Source organism: Callorhinus ursinus, unplaced genomic scaffold (assembly GCF_003265705.2).
Source record: "Callorhinus ursinus isolate GAN/ISIS: 27379988/994484 unplaced genomic scaffold, GSC_fseal_2.0 scaffold87, whole genome shotgun sequence".
Taxonomy (NCBI): domain Eukaryota; kingdom Metazoa; phylum Chordata; class Mammalia; order Carnivora; family Otariidae; genus Callorhinus; species Callorhinus ursinus.
This window is the reverse complement of record NW_027397149.1, coordinates 602,049-623,110: the sequence shown is the minus strand read 5'-3', so window position 1 is coordinate 623,110 and position 21,062 is coordinate 602,049. Positions and strand designations below refer to the sequence as shown.

Sequence of the window (21,062 nt, the reverse complement as noted above, 5' to 3'; positions counted from 1 at the left end):
GAAGAGAATGCGCGTGCGCAACAAGTTTCAAGCCCCGCCCCCGTGCCCTCTTTTCAAAGTGGCTAACAGGAGGCAGGCGATGCCCTCAGGGCTGGAGGATGTGAGTGTGGTGTCAGTTGCCACGGGAACTGTCGGCTGGCCAATCACCGAGAGAAAGAGGTGGTGTTCAGGAAGAAACCAAACGGGGCCCGAGAGGCGGGACAAAGCGCGACCAATAGAAACAGGAAATGAAATTTCGCCACATCCGGCATTGCCTGCGGCGCTTGCGCTCTGGGCTGAGGAGGCCGGTGACGTCTGGTGAAGTCCAAGATGGCGCTAGGCTGATCCTGCTGCCGGTGAGGGGCCAGGGGCAGGCGGGGTCGGGATCCAGCAGATGTGTGCGGGGGAGGCTTGGGGCTGCGGAGCGCTGGCCACCTCTACATATCTGCTCTCTGTCTTCTGCAGGTGACGGAAGTGCCGCTTACGCCTGCCTGACGTCCCTCGGGAGACCCTGCGCCGCTCCTCGTAGCCGCGGCCATGTCTGGACCCGGCAACAAACGCGCCGCCGGCGACGGTGGCTCAGGGCCCCCAGAGAAGAAGCTGAGCCGCGAGGAGAAGACCACGACCACGCTTATAGAGCCCATCCGTCTTGGGGGCATCTCTTCCACGGTTCGTGGGCTCCTGCCCCAGTCCTCACAACTTGCCGGACTCCCATCTCTGTTCTCCGCTCAAATCGTCTAGAACTTTTACTCCCAGTTCCCCCAAGCTTAGCAGGATCCACTTTACAGAACACTCTGTTGAAGGAAACCGAGGACATGACGTCTGCCTTTTTTTTTTACAGATAGGGAAACAGATTCCCAGAGGGCGTGTGACTTGTCAAAGACTTGAGAATTAGAAAGCGAAGCAGAACTTGATCTCCTCACAATTAAGATGCTTTCTCTGTGGGTGCCTGAATCTCTTTAAATCTTGTTAGTGGTTAGTCTGGGGATACTGTCTTCTCCGTTCCAGTTGCTTTCTTTTGTCTCTCTCTGTGATTGGTTTCTTGGGCCCTGCTTGACCCTCTCCTCGTCCCCTTTGTTTTCCTTGGTAGGAGGAGATGGACCTGAAGGTTCTGCAGTTCAAGAACAAGAAACTGGCAGAGCGGTTGGAACAGCGACAGGCTTGTGAAGATGAACTCCGAGAACGAATTGAGAAGCTGGAGAAGCGGCAGGCCACAGATGATGCCACACTCCTCATTGTCAATCGCTACTGGGCCCAGGTGGATGCCCCTCTGCTTTCCCAAGACCTGGCCTTGATCCAGCTGCCAATCCTCAGACTACTCTTCTGGGAAAGGAGTATCATGCTGGGAAGCACCTGAGGGATTCATAATATTTTTGGTGCTTTCTCCCTTCAGCTGGATGAAACTGTGGAAGCCCTTCTCCGACACCATGAGAGCCAGGGGGAGCTGTCTTCAGGGACAGAGGCGCCTGGGACCCAGGAGGGGCCGACACGTGATGAGACCCCTCTCACAGAGCCAGGGACATCGGAGCTGAGGGGTAGGGCCAGAGCCCTAGGATCTGGGGAGCTTAATTAAGTCCTGGGAACGGTCCTGGAAAGGAGGGAACTTTTATATTAGTCTTCTGAATTCCCCCACCACCCTTCTCTCTCTCTCTCTCTCTCTCTCACACACACACACACACACATTTGACTTCATGTTTGGACAGCGAAATGCAGTAAAAACCCAGGCCCCAGGCTGTGGAATCTGAGTGACTTGGTTCATAGTGCGTGTCATGTTTGACCCTCATTTGGTTCAAAAAAGTATTAATATTGAGTGTTAGCTGTGTAGTTAGTACTGTTACAGTCTCGGAAGAGATAAAGATAAGCGCAAAGAAATACTGCCTCTACCATCAGGGAGGAAGTGATTTTAAACAATAAGTAAAAAGAAGAGGGGCCCTTGAAAGAGAATTAGTGTATGTGCACTCGTGTGTGGTTCTAATTTAGATTGTGAAGGCGGAGAAGTCTTCCCTGAGGAATGATTTGGAAGCCCTGTGGCCTTGAAATTACTTTAGCTTTCTGAGCCTCCGTAGTTTCACATTGATGATGGGTATTGCTTGTGCTGATTCAGTGGCCGTAGAGTGTCGAAGGGCTCAGTCTGGAACTTGCTATGGAGTGGTGGTGACTGCTGCTGTTCTCCTCCTGAGGTCTTCATGAGGGTCTGTCCCTCTCTCGCAGAGCCCCTGCCAGTGCAGCTGCGGCCCCCCCTCAGTGAGCCAGCCTTGGCTTTTGTGGTAGCACTGGGCGCCAGCAGTAGTGAGGAGGTGGAGCTGCAGCTCCAGGGCCGAATGGAGTTCTCCAAAGCAGCCGTGTCCCGTGTCGTAGAGGCTTCAGACCGCCTACAGCGCCAGGTGGAGGAACTCTGTCAGCGAGTATACAGCCGAGGTTAGTTTTTTGTGTCCTGCCGCGGAGGTGTCTGTCCCCATCTGTGTCCTGCTTATATCCTCTCAATGCCCGAGCCCAGAGGCAGCCATAATTCTCCAAGAAATAAATCAGCCACTTACTCAGGGAAAGGGGTAGGTTGTAGATGGGGCTCTGCCTTTGGTTCATGGGGTTGAGCTCGAGAGAGCTGGGTGGGAGTTGTTGATGCTTATGGGGCTAGGGCTTCCAGCTGGAGACCTCTTTAGAACCCTTTGCACAGATTTTGGTTGCAGTTGCTGACCCACAAGGCACAGTAGCAAGGGCCCAGGCTTTGCAGGCTGACAGGCTTCTCCCAGCCCTAGTCCTGTCATTCTGGGCAGATGGCTGTCCTCTCTGAGCTGGTTTCCTCCTTTGTGCAGTGGAGACACAGACTCCTGGCTTTGTCATGAGAAATTGACAAGACAGCTGGTGGATAGCAGACTCCAGAATGAGTTAGTACTTTGCCCCATTGCCCTGGACTTGGCTCTTACCCGAGCCCTGCCTTCTCAGGGGACAGTGAGCCCCCCGGTGAGGTGGCTCGGGCACGCACGCGGGAGTTGGGTCGTGAGAACCGGCGGCTGCAGGACTTGGCCACCCAGCTACAAGAGAAGCACCATCGCATCTCGTTGGAGGTGGGATTAAAATCAGGGCAGGGTTTGGGTTAGACATGCACCAAGGCTCTCAGGGAGCCAAGTCCCCTCCTCTAAGCATCTCACCCTGTCATTGTCCCCAGTACTCTGAGCTCCAGGATAAAGTGACATCAGCAGAGACCAAGGTGCTGGAGATGGAGACGACGGTGGAGGACCTGCAGTGGGACATAGAGAAGCTGCGCAAGCGTGAGCAGAAGCTCAATAAGCACCTGGCGGAGGCCTTGGAGCAGGTGGGGCTGGGGTGCTGGGTCAGATGGAGCCACGGCTGGGTACGTGGAGCCCTCGCTTCTCTCCTCCACCCCCATCGGTCTGTCTCTCCACAGCTCAACTCTGGCTACTATGTGTCTGGGAGCTCCTCCGGCTTCCAGGGGGGCCAGATTACACTCAGCATGCAGAAGGTGAGCAGGCACCATTCTTCCCAATCCCACCTGTAACCTTTTCTCTGCCCCACCCATGAAAGTGCCCTCAGAATTAAGGACAGACCATCTGCATGGTCTGAGTCCCTTCCTTGTCGTTCATGATGCTCTGTTTTATTCATTTGTGTAACTAATAAGTAATTGTTAACATTAAGTCCTAAGCATGGTGCTTGGAAGTAAGCATCAGAGGACAAAAGAGACAAAAAGCAAAGGTTTCATGGAGCTTAGGTTCTGGTGGGGGGAACAAACAAGAAGTAAGATAGTTCATCAGGTGGTTACAGGCGACCTAAAGGAAAAGCATAGAAAAGAAACAAATGGGGGCGCCTGTGTGGCTCAATTGGTTAAGTGTCTGCCTTTGGCTCGGGTCATGCTCCCAGGGTCCTGGGATTGAGCCCCGTGTCGAGCTCCCTGCCCATCGGGGAGCCTGCTTCTCCCTCTACCCCTCGCCCTCCCCCACTCGTCCACACGTGCACACGTGCTCTCTCTCACACATGAAAATAAATCTTAGGAAAAAGATAGACAAGTGAAAGTATATTGGAGCTGACTGGCATTCCTAGCTGGCTGGCTGAAGGAGGTGTCTCACAGAGGGCTCTCTCACTTCTTGTTCATTGCACATTTTTTTTGATACAGTAAGGTTCACTGTTCCGTGTTAACTCCTTATTTCAGGTTCCTTTTCAGGTCTTTCAAGAAGGCTTCCCCTGATTCCCTGTCACTTATGAGCCTTGGTTCCCAGCACTGACCATGCAGTATTTTCTCCCACTTACCTGGGAGCCCTTAGGAAAGTGCTTGGGTTTGGCTTGTCCGTGGGGCTTCAGAATCCATCATTGCCCACATGTGGTAGTGATGTGAGGGAAGCAGGCATCCTGGCCTGGCCCTGCCTCCCACAGCTCCTCCCATTCCACAGTTTGAGATGCTGAATGCAGAGTTGGAGGAAAACCAGGAATTGGCCAACAGCCGTATGGCAGAGCTGGAGAAGCTGCAGGCCGAACTTCAGGGGGCTGTGCGGACCAATGAGCGCCTCAAGGTGGGCTCTGTTTAGGACTGGGAGGGCCTGAACCTGCGAGGTGTAGCGGCTGGGTCCTGAATCCTCTTGCTGATCGCTTTTGGGCACCCTGGTCCTAGGTTGCCCTGAGGAGCCTTCCCGAGGAGGTGGTGAGGGAAACAGGGGAGTACCGAATGCTGCAGGCCCAGTTCTCACTGCTCTACAACGAGTCTCTGCAAGTGAAGACCCAGCTTGATGAGGCCCGGGGGCTGCTGCTGGCTACCAAGAATTCCCACCTAAGACACATTGAGCACATGGAGGTATGGCCCTGGAACAGACCAGGGTCAAGGTGTTGCTGGCCTTTGCAGGCCTTGTGTGCTGCCAGGGGTCCCTTGGGAATAAATTCTTCCTAAGCCACAGAGGCCTGAGGTGGGGGAGGAAGAGGAGAGGAGTTTGCCAGGGGGCTGAGGGGTTGTGTGGGTCCTTAATGCCTCAACCTACAGAGCGATGAGCTGGGGCTGCAGAAGAAGCTGCGCACAGAGGTTATCCAGCTGGAGGACACACTGGCGCAGGTACGCAAGGAGTACGAGATGCTGCGCATCGAGTTTGAGCAGAACCTGGCGGCCAACGAGCAGGCAGGTATGTGGTGAGGACAGGGTGGAGGTGGGGCCTTATCTGGGATTGCTGGTCCCTGGTGTGGGGCTGCTGCTTATCCAGATGCGAGGGGTTGAGCCCCTTCCTTTCGCACAGCCTCCTCTCCCTGGCCAAAACAGGGATCATACCACGTGGCTCAAAGGCCCAGTGAGGGTCACAACCAGCTGAAGTGGCTGACCGAGCACGCACCGCCAGAACATGAACTCTTGGCCCCCTCCGTGGTTCTCTGGCCTTACGGTGTCTTTCTCTTAGAGGTAGTCGTTCATTTCACAAGGATTTTTGAACAAGACCTATGAGCCGGGCTCTTTTCTAGGCTTTGGGATTATGTCCATGAACAAAACGCAGACGATCCCTGCTACTGTGGAGTAGTATTGTAGTAAAGGAAGGCAGCAAAGTGAGAAATAGACCACGTATGTTAGGTAGTGGCAAATATGTCAAGAAAAACAAAGCAGGGAAGAAAGATAGGAAGTGTTGGGAGAAAGGGGTTATGATTCTGGATGGGAAGGCTAGAGAGGTGAAAGAAGTGACATTTGTTTAAAAATACGGAAGAAGCAGACTAACTTACTTTGGTGAATATTACAGTTATATGTTCCTTTAAAGGAAATTTGGAAATACTAGAAAAATTTACATTAACAGAAGTAACAAATAGGCAGTCTCAAGTTAGTTTGGGGTGAGCTTTTTTCAAGCCTGGGTTATTACTTTGATGAGATCACACTGTATGTACGGCCTCAGTTTCCCTCTCGTCCACAGTGGAAGTGATGGCTGTGGCTCCCCTTCTTCCCCCACTGAGGGGTTGGGCCCTTCATGCAGAGGCCGGTCTGACTCCTTCCCATCCCTCTTCTAGGGCCCATCAACCGTGAGATGCGCCACCTGATCAGCAGCCTCCAAAACCACAACCACCAGCTAAAGGGGGATGCCCAGCGGTACAAGCGGAAGCTGCGGGAAGTGCAGGCGGAGATTGGCAAGGTGAGAGGGGGCTGCCTGGGAAAAGTCTTGGCTGGACCGGGTGAGCACTGTCTCACCTCAGCCCTGTTCTCTGTCTTTGCAGCTCCGGGCCCAGGCCAGCGGCTCCACCCACTCCATCCCCAACCTGGGCCACCCAGAAGACTCTGGGCTCAGTGCCCCAGCCCCAGGGAAAGAAGAGGGTGGGCCGGGCCCTGTCACTGCGCCCGATGGCAGAAAGGAGATGGCTTCAGTGCCTGGCACCACCACTACTACCTCCTCAGCGAAGAAGGAGGAGCTGGTGCCCTCTGAGGAAGATGCCCAGGCCATAACTCCTGGGTCCCAGGGCCCCTCCTCCCGGGGCCGAGAACCTGAGGCCAGGCCCAAGCGGGAGCTTCGAGAGCGGGAAGGGCCTGGCCTGGGACCCCCATCTGTAGCCTCAGCTCTCTCAAGGGCTGATCGGGAGAAGGCCAAGGTGGAGGAGGCCAAGAGGAAGGAGTCAGAACTCCTCAAAGGTCTCCGAGCAGAGCTCAAGTGAGGCCCTATTCCTGTTTCCCTCCCACCCCTATTGAAGTAGCCTCCAGCCCCATTCACCAAGCCTTCCTCCTGTGCCTCCCCAGGAAGGCCCAGGAGAGCCAGAAGGAGATGAAGCTGCTACTGGACATGTACAAGTCAGCACCCAAGGAACAGCGGGATAAGGTGCAGCTCATGGCAGCTGAACGCAAGGCCAAGGCTGAGGTGAGGACAGGTAGGGCCTGTGGGGCATGCACAGAGGCTGCCCTGAGGAGTTCTGACCAGAGCAGAGCCCTAGGTCAGTGGGGAGCAGTGACAAGAGCTAACTCTCTGGTGGCTGTAGGTTGATGAACTACGGAGCCGTATTCGGGAATTGGAGGAAAGGGACAGAAGGGAGAGCAAAAAAATTGCAGATGAGGACGCCCTGCGGCGCATTCGGCAGGCGGAGGAGCAGATCGAACACCTGCAGCGCAAGTTGGGTGCTACCAAGCAGGTGCGACCCCCTTGTGGTCCCCTTGCTTCTGAATGTTGGGATTCCCTTAACTCCCTGTTGAGTGCTTCCAGCAGATGGTCCGGGGCCACCCTGTTCAGCCCTGTTTTCCTGTGGTTTCCCCATGATCATCTTCCATGTTCCACCTCATCTCTGCCCGTTTACCACAGGAAGAGGAGGCTCTGCTGTCAGAGATGGATGTGACTGGTCAGGCTTTTGAAGACATGCAGGAGCAAAATGGGAGGCTGCTACAGCAGTTACGGGAAAAGGATGATGCCAACTTCAAGCTGATGTCTGAGCGGATCAAGGCCAACCAGATTCACAAGCTGCTGCGGGAGGAGAAGGATGAGCTGGGCGAGCAAGTTCTGGGCCTGAAGTCCCAGGTATGGCCACCCTGGGCTTTCGAAAAGGGTGGAGCTGGAGGGGCCAGCGGCTCCCTAGCACTGAGTCACCACCCCGACCTCAGGTGGATGCCCAGCTGCTGACCGTGCAGAAGCTGGAGGAGAAAGAGCGGGCCTTGCAGGGCAGCCTTGGGGGTGTGGAGAAGGAGCTGACGCTGCGCAGCCAGGCCCTGGAGCTCAACAAGAGGAAGGTGAGGCCAGGCCCAAGGGGAGAAAGCAACCTAGGACAGTGGCTCGCAGCCGAAGCCCTCCTGTGCTGAGTCTTGTCTTTGCTGGGTTGCATTTTGGTCTCATAACAATCGTGAGATGGTGTTTGTTATTATCTGCTTTTCTCAGTGAGGAAATTGAGGCTTAGGGCAGGCAGCTGACTTGCTCAAGAAAGATTGGACCAGGAATTGGGGCTGATCTCATTGGCTCCAGAACCCACTCTCTTGGTTAGCTGTGAAGTAGGGATGCTGGTCGTTGTCACATAGTTGTATTAAACCTCAGGAACGTCTAGGTCATGGCAGAGGCTTAAGATCAATGTTGGTTTTCATTTTCATTTCCCTGTTGGGCTTTTTATCTTCCCCATTTAATTCATTAGTTAAGGCAGTATCATTCGTGCCCTTGCTATGAACCCCTGTCACTGAGTGCTGGGGAGAACCTGGAACAGGAGGGTCTTACCAGAAGTGGGAACCTGCAGTCTTGAGGGCCAGATAACCAGCCAGCGATCCCACAGGTAAAATAGGCTGTTGCAGATCCCAGTAAGTCTTGTGAGAGAAAAACAGGGGAGCCTGTCTCGGGAGCTGAATATAAGCTGGGGCCTGAGGGGGCCACTGGAAAGAAATAAGTGTGTTGCGGGAGTTGAGGGGAGCAGAGAGAAGAGCCCCGTGGAGGCTGAAAGATAGGAGAGAGCGTTGTGCCGGTGAAGAAGTGAGTGTGTCAGGAACTGTGGAGAATAGGAGGAGGTGAAGGTGGAGAAGTCAGGAGGCAGGACTAACTCCAGTGAAGATACTGGACTTGATCCCAAGAGCAAGAGTCACTGGAACGTTTGAACAGGCATCTGTGGACCATGGCTCCACACGCCTGACTCCCCAAGCTCAGGTGAACGCCCCCCCCCCCCTTTCCTGTCCCACCCACCTCAGGCTGTGGAAGCAGCCCAGCTGGCCGAGGATCTAAAGGTGCAACTGGAGTACGTGCAGACACGGCTGCGAGAGATCCAGCCTTGCCTGGCGGAGAGCCGGGCTGCTCGCGAGAAAGAGAGCTTCAACCTCAAGAGAGCTCAGGTGTGTCTGTGGGGCAGGGGCAGTGTGGTTCAGAGTCACTGATGTGGCCTCAAGGCGGGTGGTGCAAGAGGAGAACCTTTGCGCTTAGCCTAGCCCTTCTCCTGCTCCAGGAGGACATCTCACGGCTGCGGCGCAAGCTGGAGAAGCAGAGGAAGGTGGAGGTTTATGCAGATGCCGATGAAATCCTCCAGGAGGAGATCAAGGAGTACAAGGTGGGGCTGTGGGGCTGACTTGTGCCCCATCAACCCAGGAAATCTTAGATGGGGAGTTGGTGAGAGTTGTAGTGGATAGTCTGGGGGCCCCAGAAATAAGTAGCAAAAAGTGGGCAGAACCCTGGTTGTGGAGAATCGAACAACTAACCAAGTATCGTACACTACTTGTGTCAGGCACAGTGCCCGCTGGGTGTGGGAGGGCTTAGGAACGAGCCTTAGTCTTAGATGTCTTGAAACTGACTGCCTGTTAGAGGAGGAAGCTAAGTATTCTGAGTGATGAGCATTGCAATAGCAGAGGCCAGGGGTGCATGGCAGCTCTGGGGGCTAGTAGGCTTCCTGGAAGGAATGTCATCCAAGGAAAATCTGAGGAATGAGGGTGAGAGGATTCCAGCAACGGGAAAGGCAGAGGTAGAGGCCCTTCATTGAGAGTGGTGTGCTGGAGGACAGATTGCTGGACACCGTAGTTGGAAGACAGAACATGGGTTTTGTGGGGAGCAGGAAGGTTGGGGGCCTTGGACAGTGTCAGATCCTGAAGGGTATGGTGAGGAGATGTTGGCTTATCCCATAGGCAGTATAGAGACATCAAAGGGTTTTAAACCAGAGAGTGATGTGGTCTGATTTGCTGTTAGATTTGGTACAGAGGAGGTGAAGACTAGAGGCAGAGAAATTTTTTAGGCTATTGGAGTCATTGAGACAAAAATGGACAGGGAGCTAGTGTGGGGTGTTAGTGACAAGTAGAGGAGGTCAGGAGATACTCAGGAGGCAGAAGTGCTTGGACTCAGTGATGGAGTGAGGGAGAGGGAGATATCAAGAATGCTTGCATTCCTGATTTGAGAAACGAGGGATGACAAGTGGCACATACGGGATTAGGAAGACTGTGGAGAAGCAGGTTTTGGTGGACAGTGTTGTGTCTCCAGGATATTGAAAATGAGGTACCTGTGGGAGGCTGGCTGAGAAGGCACTTGAAGCAGAGGGACTGTCTGGACGACAGGGGTTTGGGGGATTATGAGTAGAGGCAGCAGTGGGAGCTACATACAACTGTGGTCACGCAGGGAGGGTCTGTGGCATGGGACAGGTCATTCTCTTCCCTTAGGAACCTCAAAGCTTAAGTGATAGGCAGAGGAAGAGAAGCCTGTGGTTTGGCCTTGAAGGAGCAGAGGCAGCTGGGGGGCAGCCGTGGGGAGGGAGAGGAAAGTTTCTCCAGAAGAGATGGACTTGGATGGGTGTGGTTTGATAGCTAGGGAAGAGGCGATGCTGGGGCAGTAGGCTGGGCTGGGATTTCAAGCAGGGCAGAGGAAGAATGTTGGGGAATTTGGAGTTGAGGGAACTCCTGGAGTTGGAGGTGAGATCTGGTGGCCTGTGGGAGGTTTCAGGATAGGAGAGATTTGCAAAACCTTCATAGAGAGGAGTGAGTCCAGGGACCCAGCCGGATCTCTGGATGGCGCCAGGGGTGGACCCGTTGAGGGTAGAGACGGCAGATTTCTAGTGGCACTGCTATGCCCATCTGTGACTTAGCAGGTGCAGATGAAGAGAAGGTAGACAGTTGGGGTTTTGCCAGAGAAGGCCAGCGGGGTGAGAGATCAAGCCCCAGGGCAGAGGAGCCCGGGCTGAGCCTGTGGGTTGTCAGCTTTGAGAGGGGAGGGGACATGTTGCCTGCTGGCCACCACTGAGCAGGGTAGAATTCAGACTCTGCTACTTTCTAGTTTTGAGAGCTTGCTCGGCCTCTGAGCCTTAGTTTCCTTATCTGGAGAGTGCTCTGCCCCACCTCTCAGGGTTCTGGGGAGAGTTAGATGGATTCTGCTATGTGGTGGGCTTAGCCTGGACCACCTCCTACTGTCAGCTTGGGGTCTGGGTGCCATCGGGACTGTGCCCGAGCTGATGCCTTTGCCTGGCCCAGGCGCGGTTGACCTGCCCCTGCTGTAACACCCGCAAGAAGGATGCAGTCCTTACCAAGTGCTTCCACGTTTTCTGCTTCGAGTGCGTGCGGGGCCGCTATGAGGCCCGCCAGAGGAAGTGCCCCAAGTGCAACGCGGCCTTTGGTGCCCACGACTTCCATCGCGTCTACATCAGCTGAACCTGTAACTCAGGGGACTCTGGAACACCCACGGACCCTGGGGGCTGTGCCTCCAGTCCCTCCCCACCTCATGTTCAGTGGCCCCTACCCTCCATTCCAGACCCTGTGGGCCCAGCCCCACTCCACCTAGTTGGTTTGGGGGTCCCAGTGCGTGCTAGTGGGGGTGAGATCCGTCAAGCTCAGTTCCATCTTTCCCCCCCAGTCAGAGCTGTAGCCTAAGGGGCACCTGCCCTGCAGGAAGGGTCTGCTCTGAGCGGAGCACTCAGCTGAGCTCCTTGGAAGCTGGCCCTAACCCTTGGCCACAGGCTGACTCCTAGGCAGCTGTCTCCGTGGGCCCATCCTAGTCCAAAGGGTGAAATCCCCCAGGCTGTGACCTCCTACCCAAGAGGAGGTGCGTTCACTACCTGCTTACCCACAAGTGAGGACCAGGGGTGGGCCAGTTTCCCCAGGCCCTTAACTCCGGGGCCCAGGGAGACTTTCCCAGCTTGGGTGGGGCTTCCCTCCTGTGGAGTTCCCTGGGCTCTTTGGTCTGGCTCTTATGCTAAGGGCTGAAGGAGGTACCCCCTGGGGGGGGGGCACGGTCCTCCTCTTCTGGGGAACTTTGGCTGCTGCAGTCACCTTGCCCTCATCTCAGGAGTGCTGAACGAAGATCATCAGTCTCTATTCTAATCAGCCTCCCCCCCATCTCTATTTCTTTCCCAAGCCCACTTAGCCCACCCCCACCCCCCACCTCATGCTTCCCAAGACTCCAGTGGGTCCCCAGCCTGGACCCTGCATTCATCCTAATGGCTTTAACTGCAGTGGAGGCGGAATTTCCCAGGAGGGGAAGGGACAGACTAGCGGCTGGGCCAACTTCCAATCATTCCAGGTAGAGGAGCTTCATCTAACGCCCTGTGACTGAGCCTGTCCCCAAGATGCTTCCTGTGCTGCCTGCCCAAGCAAACTCCCATGGGTTGTGAAGGCCACAGGCAGGGGCCTGGAAGGTGGAGCTGCTGACAGGTGCAAGGGTCCATTCAGACCCATAGGCCCTGCTCTAGAGATTTCTTGTATAGGCTGTTAATTGTTATGAATAAACATCCAACCCTCAGCCTACACTCCGAGTAGCCAGGCTTCCTGCCCTAAACGTGGTCCCAGATTTTAGCTGCTACACTTCTCCGGTCGCTGCCCTGGCTGGCATGTGAACCCCCAAGGGCCGGCGCAGAAACCTCCCCCTTCCCACCCCCAGCATCTAGTTACATTTGGATCTAACTGCCGTCTCGGATCCCAGACTGTGCTCGCGGGAGGAGCATGTCTGCAGGGAGAAAGCATCCTTCGTCCACCGTCGCCAGCCTGCCCCTCCTGCTCCCACCCGGCCCGGCTGACCCTGCCCAGATTCCGGCTGCGCTGCCGGCCCCCTCCGAGCGGGCTCACCACGCCCCTCGCAGTCATTGGCCGCAGGGATGCTGGGAGCCTCGTGTTGGATTCCGGGAAATGTAGTCCCTTGTTAGCCCCGGGCAACAAGGTCCTCGGTGGGGTGGGCTGGTTCCCGGGTTGTGCCGGCCAAAAGCAGGCCTGGACCCAATCTGCGGACTGACCCTTCCCACCGGCTTCACCCGCCCCTCCCCCCGCGGGCGGACAGATTAGAGCAGCGCAGCGGGTGACTTCTTTTCATTGCAACTCTGTTCTCGGGAACCGCGTGTCGAGTGGTGTCTGTGGGTTCAACTTGCTATCGGGTCCGCGGGCGGAGCCTTCGCTGCGGCGGTGACGGGGCTCGCGCCGGGGCCGGTACTGACCGGGCTAGGGTCCGGAGTCGGGTGCATGGTTGTGGCGGCCCCAGGCTTGACAGTAGTCGCGCCTTCGCGGGGCCCCGCGGCCCTTTCGACGGTCGATCCTTCGCGGGGGCCCGCGGCCTTGTCCGCCTTCGGGCCCCACCTGGCGTCCAGGGTTTCGGCGGGGTTGCAGCGGCTGGACCAGGTCGGCGTGGAGACGGAGACGCGGGCCACCGTGACTTCCGGCGCTGGGCTGGCCGCGGTGGGCACGCTCACCGAGACCCGGGCCGCGGTGGGCGATGGCATCGGGCCGTCGAGGAAGAGTCCACCGCCCAAGGGCAGCGGATGCCAGGCTGGGCAAAACGCAGCATATTGCATCATAGAGACACGGGCAGGCTCTGAGAGGAGGGCTGCGCCGAGCGGTCAGGGTCAGCCAATCTTCAGTGAGCACTGTCCTCTTTCTCAGCAGTCTTCTCCACACGGGCTCTTTCAGTAAATATTAGTAACTTCACATCATTTCACTCAGGAGGTTTGACTCCTGATAACCCCCAGTAGCCCCAAGTGGCCTCAGCGGCTGTGATACCCTGGGCCCCTAGGATGGGCAGGCCAAAGTTCCTCCTGGACCAACCCTGACCTTAGCTGGCCTGGGGAGTGAGCAGATGTTGGCCTCATGGTGAAGGTGCCTGTTTTAGCCAGAACTAGGGCTGCTGTGTGGTTGGCCACAGAGTCCAGTAGAGCATTTGACATTGACCACTCTCTTTAAAACTTCCTTGGACTGTGGTGCTACACTCTTCTGATTGTTCTCATACTATCTTCTGCTGTCCCTGTTCCTCCAACCCTAAGCTACACCCTCTCCTTTCTTCTCCACTACTCTCCCTGTGTCTTTATCCATGGCTTTGGCTACAGCGAAGCTGCTAAGATCCATTCCTCTAGTCCAGTTCTCCTTCCTGAGTTCCAGACCTACAAAAACACCACCATGGGGGCGGGGGGGGGGGGGGGGGACAAGGTCGTCACTCTCCTCGCAGTGGTGCTCTACCCCCAGGTTCCTCAGACAAGATGCCCCACACTTCGGCTTCTGTTCTCCACCTTACCTCAGTCTCTACTCAGTGCTCTGCTGCCCACCCCGTATAATGTTATGTACTTTGTACCCCCCACCCATTTCTGGCTCCTGCCCTCTGCCTCAAGTCACTTCCTCTGGCCAGTTTCCTGACCCTCTGCTGTGGCAGGGACTACGTCTGGGTCCACAGCCTTTTCTGCTAAGGCTCTGAACCAATCACTGTGCTCCAATGCCTGTTCTTTCCCTGAAGTCCCCTCACTTCGCTGAAGACTCCTGCGCTGGGACCAGGACAGCGGACACAGAAGGCAGGACAGCCTTCACTGCTCACCTCCCTGGGAAAGGCAAGTCCCTTCTCCCTTACCTACCACCCCACTCCCTGCTTTCCCGATGGGGAAGGGGAGGGAGAGACAGCGAGCCTGCCCTGGGAGTCTAGGCCAGGGAGGCACAGAAAGAGTGGAGAGAAAGCTTTCTGGCCGGGGCAGAGGCAGGCTACAGGTTAGAGCAAGTGTGGATCTCAAGTGGCTGTTCAGGGGGCCATGGCCAGGCCTAGGCCCAGGAGATGGCGCTGAGGCAAGCCTGGCACTGAGGACTCAGCAGGAGCAGCCCCGCCTGGCCAGACAGTGTGGAGCCCAGGGCAGGCCCAGGCAGGCCCAGTGCTGGGGGAGGAGAGGTTTGGTTGGGTGCAGAGCCTGCTCCTGGCCGTTCTGGTTTCCCTCACTGCCTTCCTGTGTATCTTGTGCAAGTGGCTGCCCTTCTCCAAGCCTCTCCACACAGTGAGGGCTTATGGGCTGCCTCCTGCGGTGAGATCTCCACCCATGCTTCCTCAGGGCCTAGGAGGCTCTGGTCCAGCGGTGGACTGACTGGGCCCCCAGATGAACCAGGGGAGGTGCCACCAGCTTTTGGAACTAGATCTTCGGAGCTTTCCCTTGTGGCAGTCTGGGGAGAGTGCAGTTGTGGGGTGGTCAGAGAGGCCTCCCTAGGGCTGCACGGCTGGATCGGAGCTAGCCAGCACCAGAATCACCGGGAAGCCACCCAGGAGTCAGCAGGTCATGCTGGTGGCAAAAGCCAGGCACTGGTTAAGACCTTGGCTCTGCCACCATCTCAGCATGTTTCTCCCCCTTTCTCTGAAGGACATGGATTTTAGCAATCCATAAACCCTCGGGCTCCCACCCTCAAGCACTGTTTGGGGATTTGAGAGCATCTGAGCGAAGAGTACAAGGGGAACCTGGGCCTGGCTGAGCTTTGGAGGTGACACACAGACCCTGGCTCTGGGAGAGGACAAGCTCCTTCAGCTTGCTCCAGGCTTGAAAGAGAAGACAGAAAACATCTGGGAAATCTTATTCCCTTTATTCTCTTCAACTAATCAACATGACCACCGGTGACACAACACTGTTATTGACACACAACACTCAAAAGTGGGGCCTCTCTTCACGGGGACAAGTCAGGTTGAGTGGGGCTTCCCTAATCGGGGCAAAGGAGTCTGGGGGCTGCTCACCTCAGGAGCAGGTGTCATGGAATCCCACCTCTTGGTTGTGATGGTTTCAAGTTTCCCCACCATTCCGGATTCATGCCCATCTCTGTTGAGTTCCCATGTGACCTCCAGAGCCATAGAGGTTTCAAGTTGCACCCTAAGCTCAGATCAGTGTCTACTCTCCCCTCTGCTTTCACCGATGACCCCGTGACCGGTCTGTTGGGCTCCTCCACCAGGGCACTTCTGAAGTCAGGCCTGCGTGGAGCTGGGCAAGAGAGTTTGGCTACACTGTGCCTTCTGGACTAAATTCTGGTGGGCATGTGCCATGACCATCCCCTGGGCCTTTGCCTAATCTGGTCAGAGGGACTCTGGACACTGCCACCTCCCCAAGCCAGCTCCCTGCTTAGTACCTCCCAAGATGTAGCTCGCTCTGGGAGGGAAGCACCTGGGTAAAGAAGTTTGGGGAGGTGGGCAAGAGAGAACAGGTCACGCCCCAAAGGTCTCCGATTCTGCCCCTTTCCTGCTACGAAACCCCAGACCCCGACTAATCATGTCCACATCATCCATTCAGTACCGGAGCCAAGACTGCTGGCCCTCACCCATCCCTACACATGCGAGCATCCTACTACATATGCTTCACCCTAGTCCTCAATAGGCCGACGGCTGGCCTTTGACCACACTGACCACCTCCCCCCCGCCCTGGACTGGCCCCAGAGCCCCAAAGACTGCTCTTCTGAAGACAGATTCCTCCGACCTGTTTCCGAGGGGAGCTGCTTCTAGCTTTACAAGGGGTTTGTCTCTACAACTGGTTTCTTTCTACTACCATCTTAGAAAAAAATCTGCTTTGACGTGGAGGACTGTCTCCTCTTCCTCAGTCTCCTAGGGACACCCCCTCTGTTGATGCTTCTGTCAGTAGAGATCCAGCAGGCAGGCTCCTTCTCCCCTCTCAGTAGTGCTTTCTGACCGGGCACTTGGGTGGGCTGGGGCTTTTATGCAGATGATGACGAGGGTCTCCCCACAATTAGCCAAGGCCTGCCTTTTCCTTCTCCCCAGGCCTGGGCTTTTCCTCCTACAGTATTCTAGATTTTGATCCTTTGAATTTAAGGTCATCCCTTTGGGGGCAGGAGAGATGAAAGGTGAAGGGCTTTCAGCTTTCGAGCTTTTAGATCATGGAAATTAGAGGTCTCTTCCACAGCTCTGAGGAATCTGGGTCGCCCTCTCCAGGGGTGCGACTCCTGAAGGGCCCCCTCACCCGGCATCTCAGTTCTCAGACTCGAGGACCACAGTGCACAAGCGGTGCATGGGGTCCATGGGCACTTCCTTTGGACCCAGTACTGGACGGAGTCCTCTCCTTCTTTAAGGGTCTCCCGGGTTAGGGGGCGGGGTTCTTGTTACAGATGTTGTGAGTTTCCACTCAACCATTTCCTAGGGCAGCAGTCTCCCTCCCCCCTGCCACACACACCCAGTCATGTTAGCAGGTTTGGCTGGGTTAATGAAGGAGTGTTACCGTGTGGTGTGTGAGGACAGGAGATGGGCCTGGCAGGGGAGTGGGTTTCTCATCCTTCCGTTGCTCTCTGAAGGTTTCTGGCTAAGGAGGAGGGGAGCCAAGTGGGTGGGATCTGTCCCCTCCCAAGGCCATGATCGGGCTGGGTCATCACCACCTCGGAGCGCTCCAAGTACCAGGGTGAGGAAGGTGGCCAGGCCTCCGGATGCTCTTCAGGGACCTATGGCCCAGTCTGTGGGGTGTTTGGATGCCCGCCACTACGTGCCAGCTGGCTCAGCCCGCCAGCAGCCTGGCTAGCAGCTCAGATGAAAGAGTGAGGTTGAAAAGCAGGTTGCTGGCTAATCAGAGCACTCTATTCTGTCGACTTGTTGTCCCTCGTTGCCACAGAGAACCCACACGTGGCTCTCGTTGACTTGGAGAAGAGAAGTCTAGGGAGGATTTAACCACACACAGGCCTTGAGTCTCTGAAGGGCTTTATTCTTTGGAGGTCGACTAGCAGCGGTTCCCCCTCTCCACTGAGGACAGAATTCGAGGAAGTGAGCTGCCACGGCAGCAAGACTGGTGGCAGTTAGATTGCAGGAGACAGCTCCTGACAGTGAGACCTGAGAATGGGCAGGAGGGACCCTGCATCCCTGGAGGCCTTTCAGAGTAGAAGTCCCCCATCCTGCCTGGCTGGGGGGGGAGGGGGGCCTGACGGCCTGAGCTGGGATCTGCTTGCGTTTGCAGCTTAACAAGCTCCTGGAAACGGGGAGGACTGGGCAGCCCCGAGTTTGCTGGGTTCCATCCGGACACGGCTCCACCTTGGTTTGCTTTCCTCAAAGCACTCTAACAGAAATCCCTCCCTGCCCCCTAATTTTTTGTGATGGTTCTCCAGGATTCTTTAGAAGTTTCTATGCACCCCAAACTTCAGCCTTTAAAAGGGCTTGACATCGCTTTTTCTTTTTCCTTCCCCATTTTTGGGTTCTTCCTCATAAGGAATTCCGTGGGCCTCTTCCTCTAACACACAATCACCTAAGATTGGCCTCATCCCCCAAGGAACCCCCAGGGCAGCGAGCTGAACTTTCTCTTCCTAGTTCCCTGGGTCGTTTCTTCTCTGTGGGCCTGGGGGGCTCCTCATCACTTATTTTTCACCTCTCCCCACACTAGTCCCCAGCTGAGCGTTTTCCTCGGTGTCATTGTCCAAGGCTTCTGGGAGAGAGGCTCCCTCTGAGCTCCAGGGGGAGAGAACACTGTGGAACAAGTTCATGGGAGGCTCTTCTACACCTTCTGAGGGTCACTCCTCTCGAGTCAGTGCCATTGGATTCCCTGCACTTCCCCGACCCTATAGTTTCACAAGGATTTCGATACAGTTTTATAGGGCTGTCTAGAGACGTATTGGGACCTTTTCCTACAATTAATAGGGCTTTTATCCACTATGGTTTATAGGGTTTTTCTGCTACAGACTTAAAGGGCTTTTTTTTTTTCCTACATATTTATAGGGTTTCTAACCCAACAGTTTTTCTCTACTGCCTTATTAAGTGGTTCCCACCAACAATTTTATAGGGTTTCTCATCACTGATGTAAAAGCACTATTTTTACCCAGGGTTCTTTATCCTCCGCTTCTCTACAACCTGATAGGGTTCTCCTCCTTTCCCCACATGATTTTTGGGGAGCTCCAGTGTTCCTCTCAGGAGAGAGAGGCCCCTGGTCTCCAGACCCACTTCACAAGGTGACCCCTGGGTGGCAGCTCCTATGGAGGAGGAGGGCTGCGACTTCCGTGAAGCCATCTCCACACTCAGGGCACAAATAGGGCTTTTCTTCCAAGAGGGTCTTGGGGTTCTCCCCATCCCTGTGGCTGCTGCCCCCCGTGGGGGTGGGGGCCTCTCCCTCCCCTTCCTGGCTTGTGGACAGGGTGGCTGGCTCTGCAGGGGGTTCCTCAGGGGCGGGGGACTTTTCTTGGGTGTGGGTCTCCTGGTGCCGGGCGAGTGCCAGGCGATCGAGAAAGGAGGCCCCACAATCTGAGCAGGTGTAGGGCCTGGCCCCCAGGGGGCTCCTGAGGTGCTCCAGGAGGACAGATGAGCTCTTCCCCAGCTCCGGACTCTTCTGGGGTTTCCCAGCTGCATGGACTTTCTGGTGCAGCAGCAGCTCAGAGCTGAGGCCAAAGCTTTTTTTGCATTCAGGGCATTTAAAGGGCTTCCCACTTAGGAAGGGACTGGGCCCGGCGCCTTCCCCTAGACCAATCCTATAGTCAGGGAAGAGAAAGGGCTTTTCGTTGCCGTGGGTGAGCTGATGTTGGAGGAGCACAGCGCGATCCAGAAAACTTTCTCCACAGTGGGAACAAATGTAGGACTTGGAAGAGAGCAGGCCCAGCCTTTGGCTGAAGCTCTCCTGCCCCTCGGGCATTTTAAAGGGCTGTCCCGGGGGTTCAGCTCTGCCCTCCGCAGCTCCTGGGTAGGAATTGCCTCCGAAAGGGAGCCTGGGGGGTCGGAACTGAGGCGCCTTGGGGGCCGGGTGAGCGATGAGGCCGTCTGCGTTTTTGTAGGGGTTTTCGCCGATATGGATCCGCTGATGCTGCATGAAAATGCCCTCGTCATTGAAGCCCTTTCCGCAGACAAGACACTTGTGTGGTTTGGCTCCCGGGGGTGGCGTCAGCAGGGCGGAGTCGCCCAGCCCCAGCAGGCTGTCGCCCTGAGCTCTGCGGGCTGGGGTCTTGCCCCTCTCGTGGACCACCCGATGCTGCTCCAGCTCGTGCGCCTCCAGGAAGGCCTTCCCGCAGTCGGAGCACACGAACAGGTTCTCGTCCATGTGGGTGCGCACGTGGGTGATGAGGTTGGAGCTCTGGCTGAAGCTCTTGCCGCACTCGGGGCACTTGTAGGGCTTCTCGCCCGTGTGCGTGCGCCGGTGCTGGATGAGGTGGGAGCTGCGGATGAAGCTCTTGCCGCAGTCGGAGCACTTGTAGGGCTTCTCGCCCGTGTGGATGCGCTGGTGGCGGATGAGGGTGGAGCTCATGATGAAGCTCTTGCCGCAGTCGGCGCAGATGTAGGGCCGCTCGCCGCGGTGGATGCGCTGGTGGTTGATGAGGTTGGAGCTGACGCTGAAGCTCTTGCCGCACTCGGGGCACTTGTAGGGCCGCTCGCCCGTGTGCGTGCGCTGGTGCCGCAGCAGCGTGGCGCTCAGCGTGAACGTCTTGCCGCACACCGGGCACTTGAAGGGGTCCTCGCGCAGGTGAGTCCGCTGGTGCTTGATGAGGGTGGAGCTGTGGCCGAAGCTCTTGCCGCACTCCAGGCACTCGTAGGGCTTCTCGCCGGTGTGCGTGCGCTGGTGCTGGGTCAGCTCCGAGCTCTGGATGAAGCTCTTGCCGCACTCGGTGCAGCGGTACGGCTTCTCGCCGGCGTGGATCTTCTGGTGCTTGAGGAGGTTGTGGTTCTGGCCGAAGCGCTTGCCGCACTCGGCGCACTTGTAGGGCTTCTCGCCCGTGTGCGTGGCCTGGTGCTGGATGAGGTCCGAGCTGCGGTAGAAGGCCCGCCGGCACTCGCCGCACTTATAGGGCTTCTCGCCCGTGTGCGAGCGCTGGTGCTTGATGAGGTTGGTGCTCTGGGTGAAGGCCTTCTCGCACTCGGTGCACTTGTACGGCTTCTCGCCCGTGTGCGTGCGCTGGTGCTGCACCAGGTTGGAGCTCCAGCTGAAGCACTTGCCGCAGTCGGGGCACTTGTAGGGCTTCTCGCCCGTGTGCGTGCGCTGGTGCTGCACCAGGTGCGAACTCTGCGTGAAGCTCTTGCCGCACTCGGAGCAGGTGTTGGGCCGCTCGCCCGTGTGGATGCGCTGGTGCCGTAGCAGCTTGGACCACTGGCTGAAGCTCTTGCCGCACTCGTTGCAGATGTAGGGCTTCTCGGCCCCGGATGGGCGGCCCTGCACCAGCTCCCGCAGGCTGGGCTCGTTGGCCGGCACCACCGGGGGGCTGTTCCACGGGGTCAGAGTCCCCCACTGCCAGCTGGCCTCACAGGCCTTGGTCCAGTCAGACGGGGTAGGGACTACCTCGGGGGCGGGGGGATCCAGAGGGGTCTGGTGGTCCAAGGGGCTGGGGTGACCCAGTGGGGTTGGGGAGTCCTGGGGGACAGAGGGATCCTGGGAGGGTCTCTCCAGGGGCATCTCTGGTGGGTCCTTGAATTCTGGACTCGGAGCTGGATCTCCCAAGATGATCTCCTCCCCAGAACTTTCCTGCTGAGGGCTCTCCTCTTCGTTCCCACTCTCGGCACCTACAGAGAGAAAGGGAGTCTCCAGCCCCCATCTCC

The 21,062-nt window shown here is 56.6% G+C and overlaps 2 protein-coding genes across 5 annotated transcripts in view; one reads left to right on the top strand and one right to left on the bottom strand.

Moving 5' to 3' along the window:
- Positions 1-179: 179 nt before the first annotated feature.
- Positions 180-12,105, top strand: RNF40 (ring finger protein 40). 2 transcript variants are annotated; one of them, XM_025854043.2, is made up of 20 exons: positions 180-335; positions 445-648; positions 1,070-1,237; positions 1,373-1,514; positions 2,191-2,397; positions 2,923-3,044; positions 3,146-3,292; positions 3,386-3,460; positions 4,383-4,502; positions 4,601-4,780; positions 4,964-5,099; positions 5,959-6,080; positions 6,163-6,590; positions 6,677-6,794; positions 6,913-7,062; positions 7,230-7,442; positions 7,526-7,651; positions 8,585-8,725; positions 8,836-8,937; positions 10,835-12,105. In XM_025854043.2, exons 2-20 carry the CDS (start codon positions 517-519, stop codon positions 11,009-11,011), a joined length of 3,006 nt encoding a protein of 1,001 aa, XP_025709828.1. In that variant the 5' UTR covers positions 180-335; positions 445-516; the 3' UTR covers positions 11,012-12,105. The 2 variants fall into 2 exon arrangements, with proteins under 2 accessions (XP_025709828.1, XP_073744259.1); XM_073888158.1 differs by having other exon boundaries at positions 3,146-3,460.
- Positions 12,106-15,142: 3,037 nt separating this feature from the next.
- ZNF629 (zinc finger protein 629) overlaps positions 15,143-21,062 on the bottom strand; it is a 25,997-nt gene continuing 20,077 nt past the window's right edge. For all 3 annotated transcript variants that reach the window (XM_073888077.1, XM_073888076.1, XM_025854044.2), the window contains exon 3: positions 15,143-21,026. In XM_073888077.1, the coding sequence (XP_073744178.1) occupies positions 18,493-21,026 (2,534 nt within the window). In that variant the 3' untranslated portion in view covers positions 15,143-18,492. The remainder of the gene's footprint in view (positions 21,027-21,062) is intronic.

Excerpts from the sequence above, each read along its gene's own strand:
- RNF40 (XM_073888158.1), top strand. The coding sequence starts at position 517 with ATGTCTGGACCCGGCAACAAACGCGCCGCCGGCGACGGTGGCTCAGGG. Across the intron at positions 7,443-7,525 it reads TTCTGGGCCTGAAGTCCCAG|GTGGATGCCCAGCTGCTGAC; the intron begins GTATGGCCACCC and ends CCCCGACCTCAG. Across the intron at positions 7,652-8,584 it reads TGGAGCTCAACAAGAGGAAG|GCTGTGGAAGCAGCCCAGCT; the intron begins GTGAGGCCAGGC and ends CACCCACCTCAG.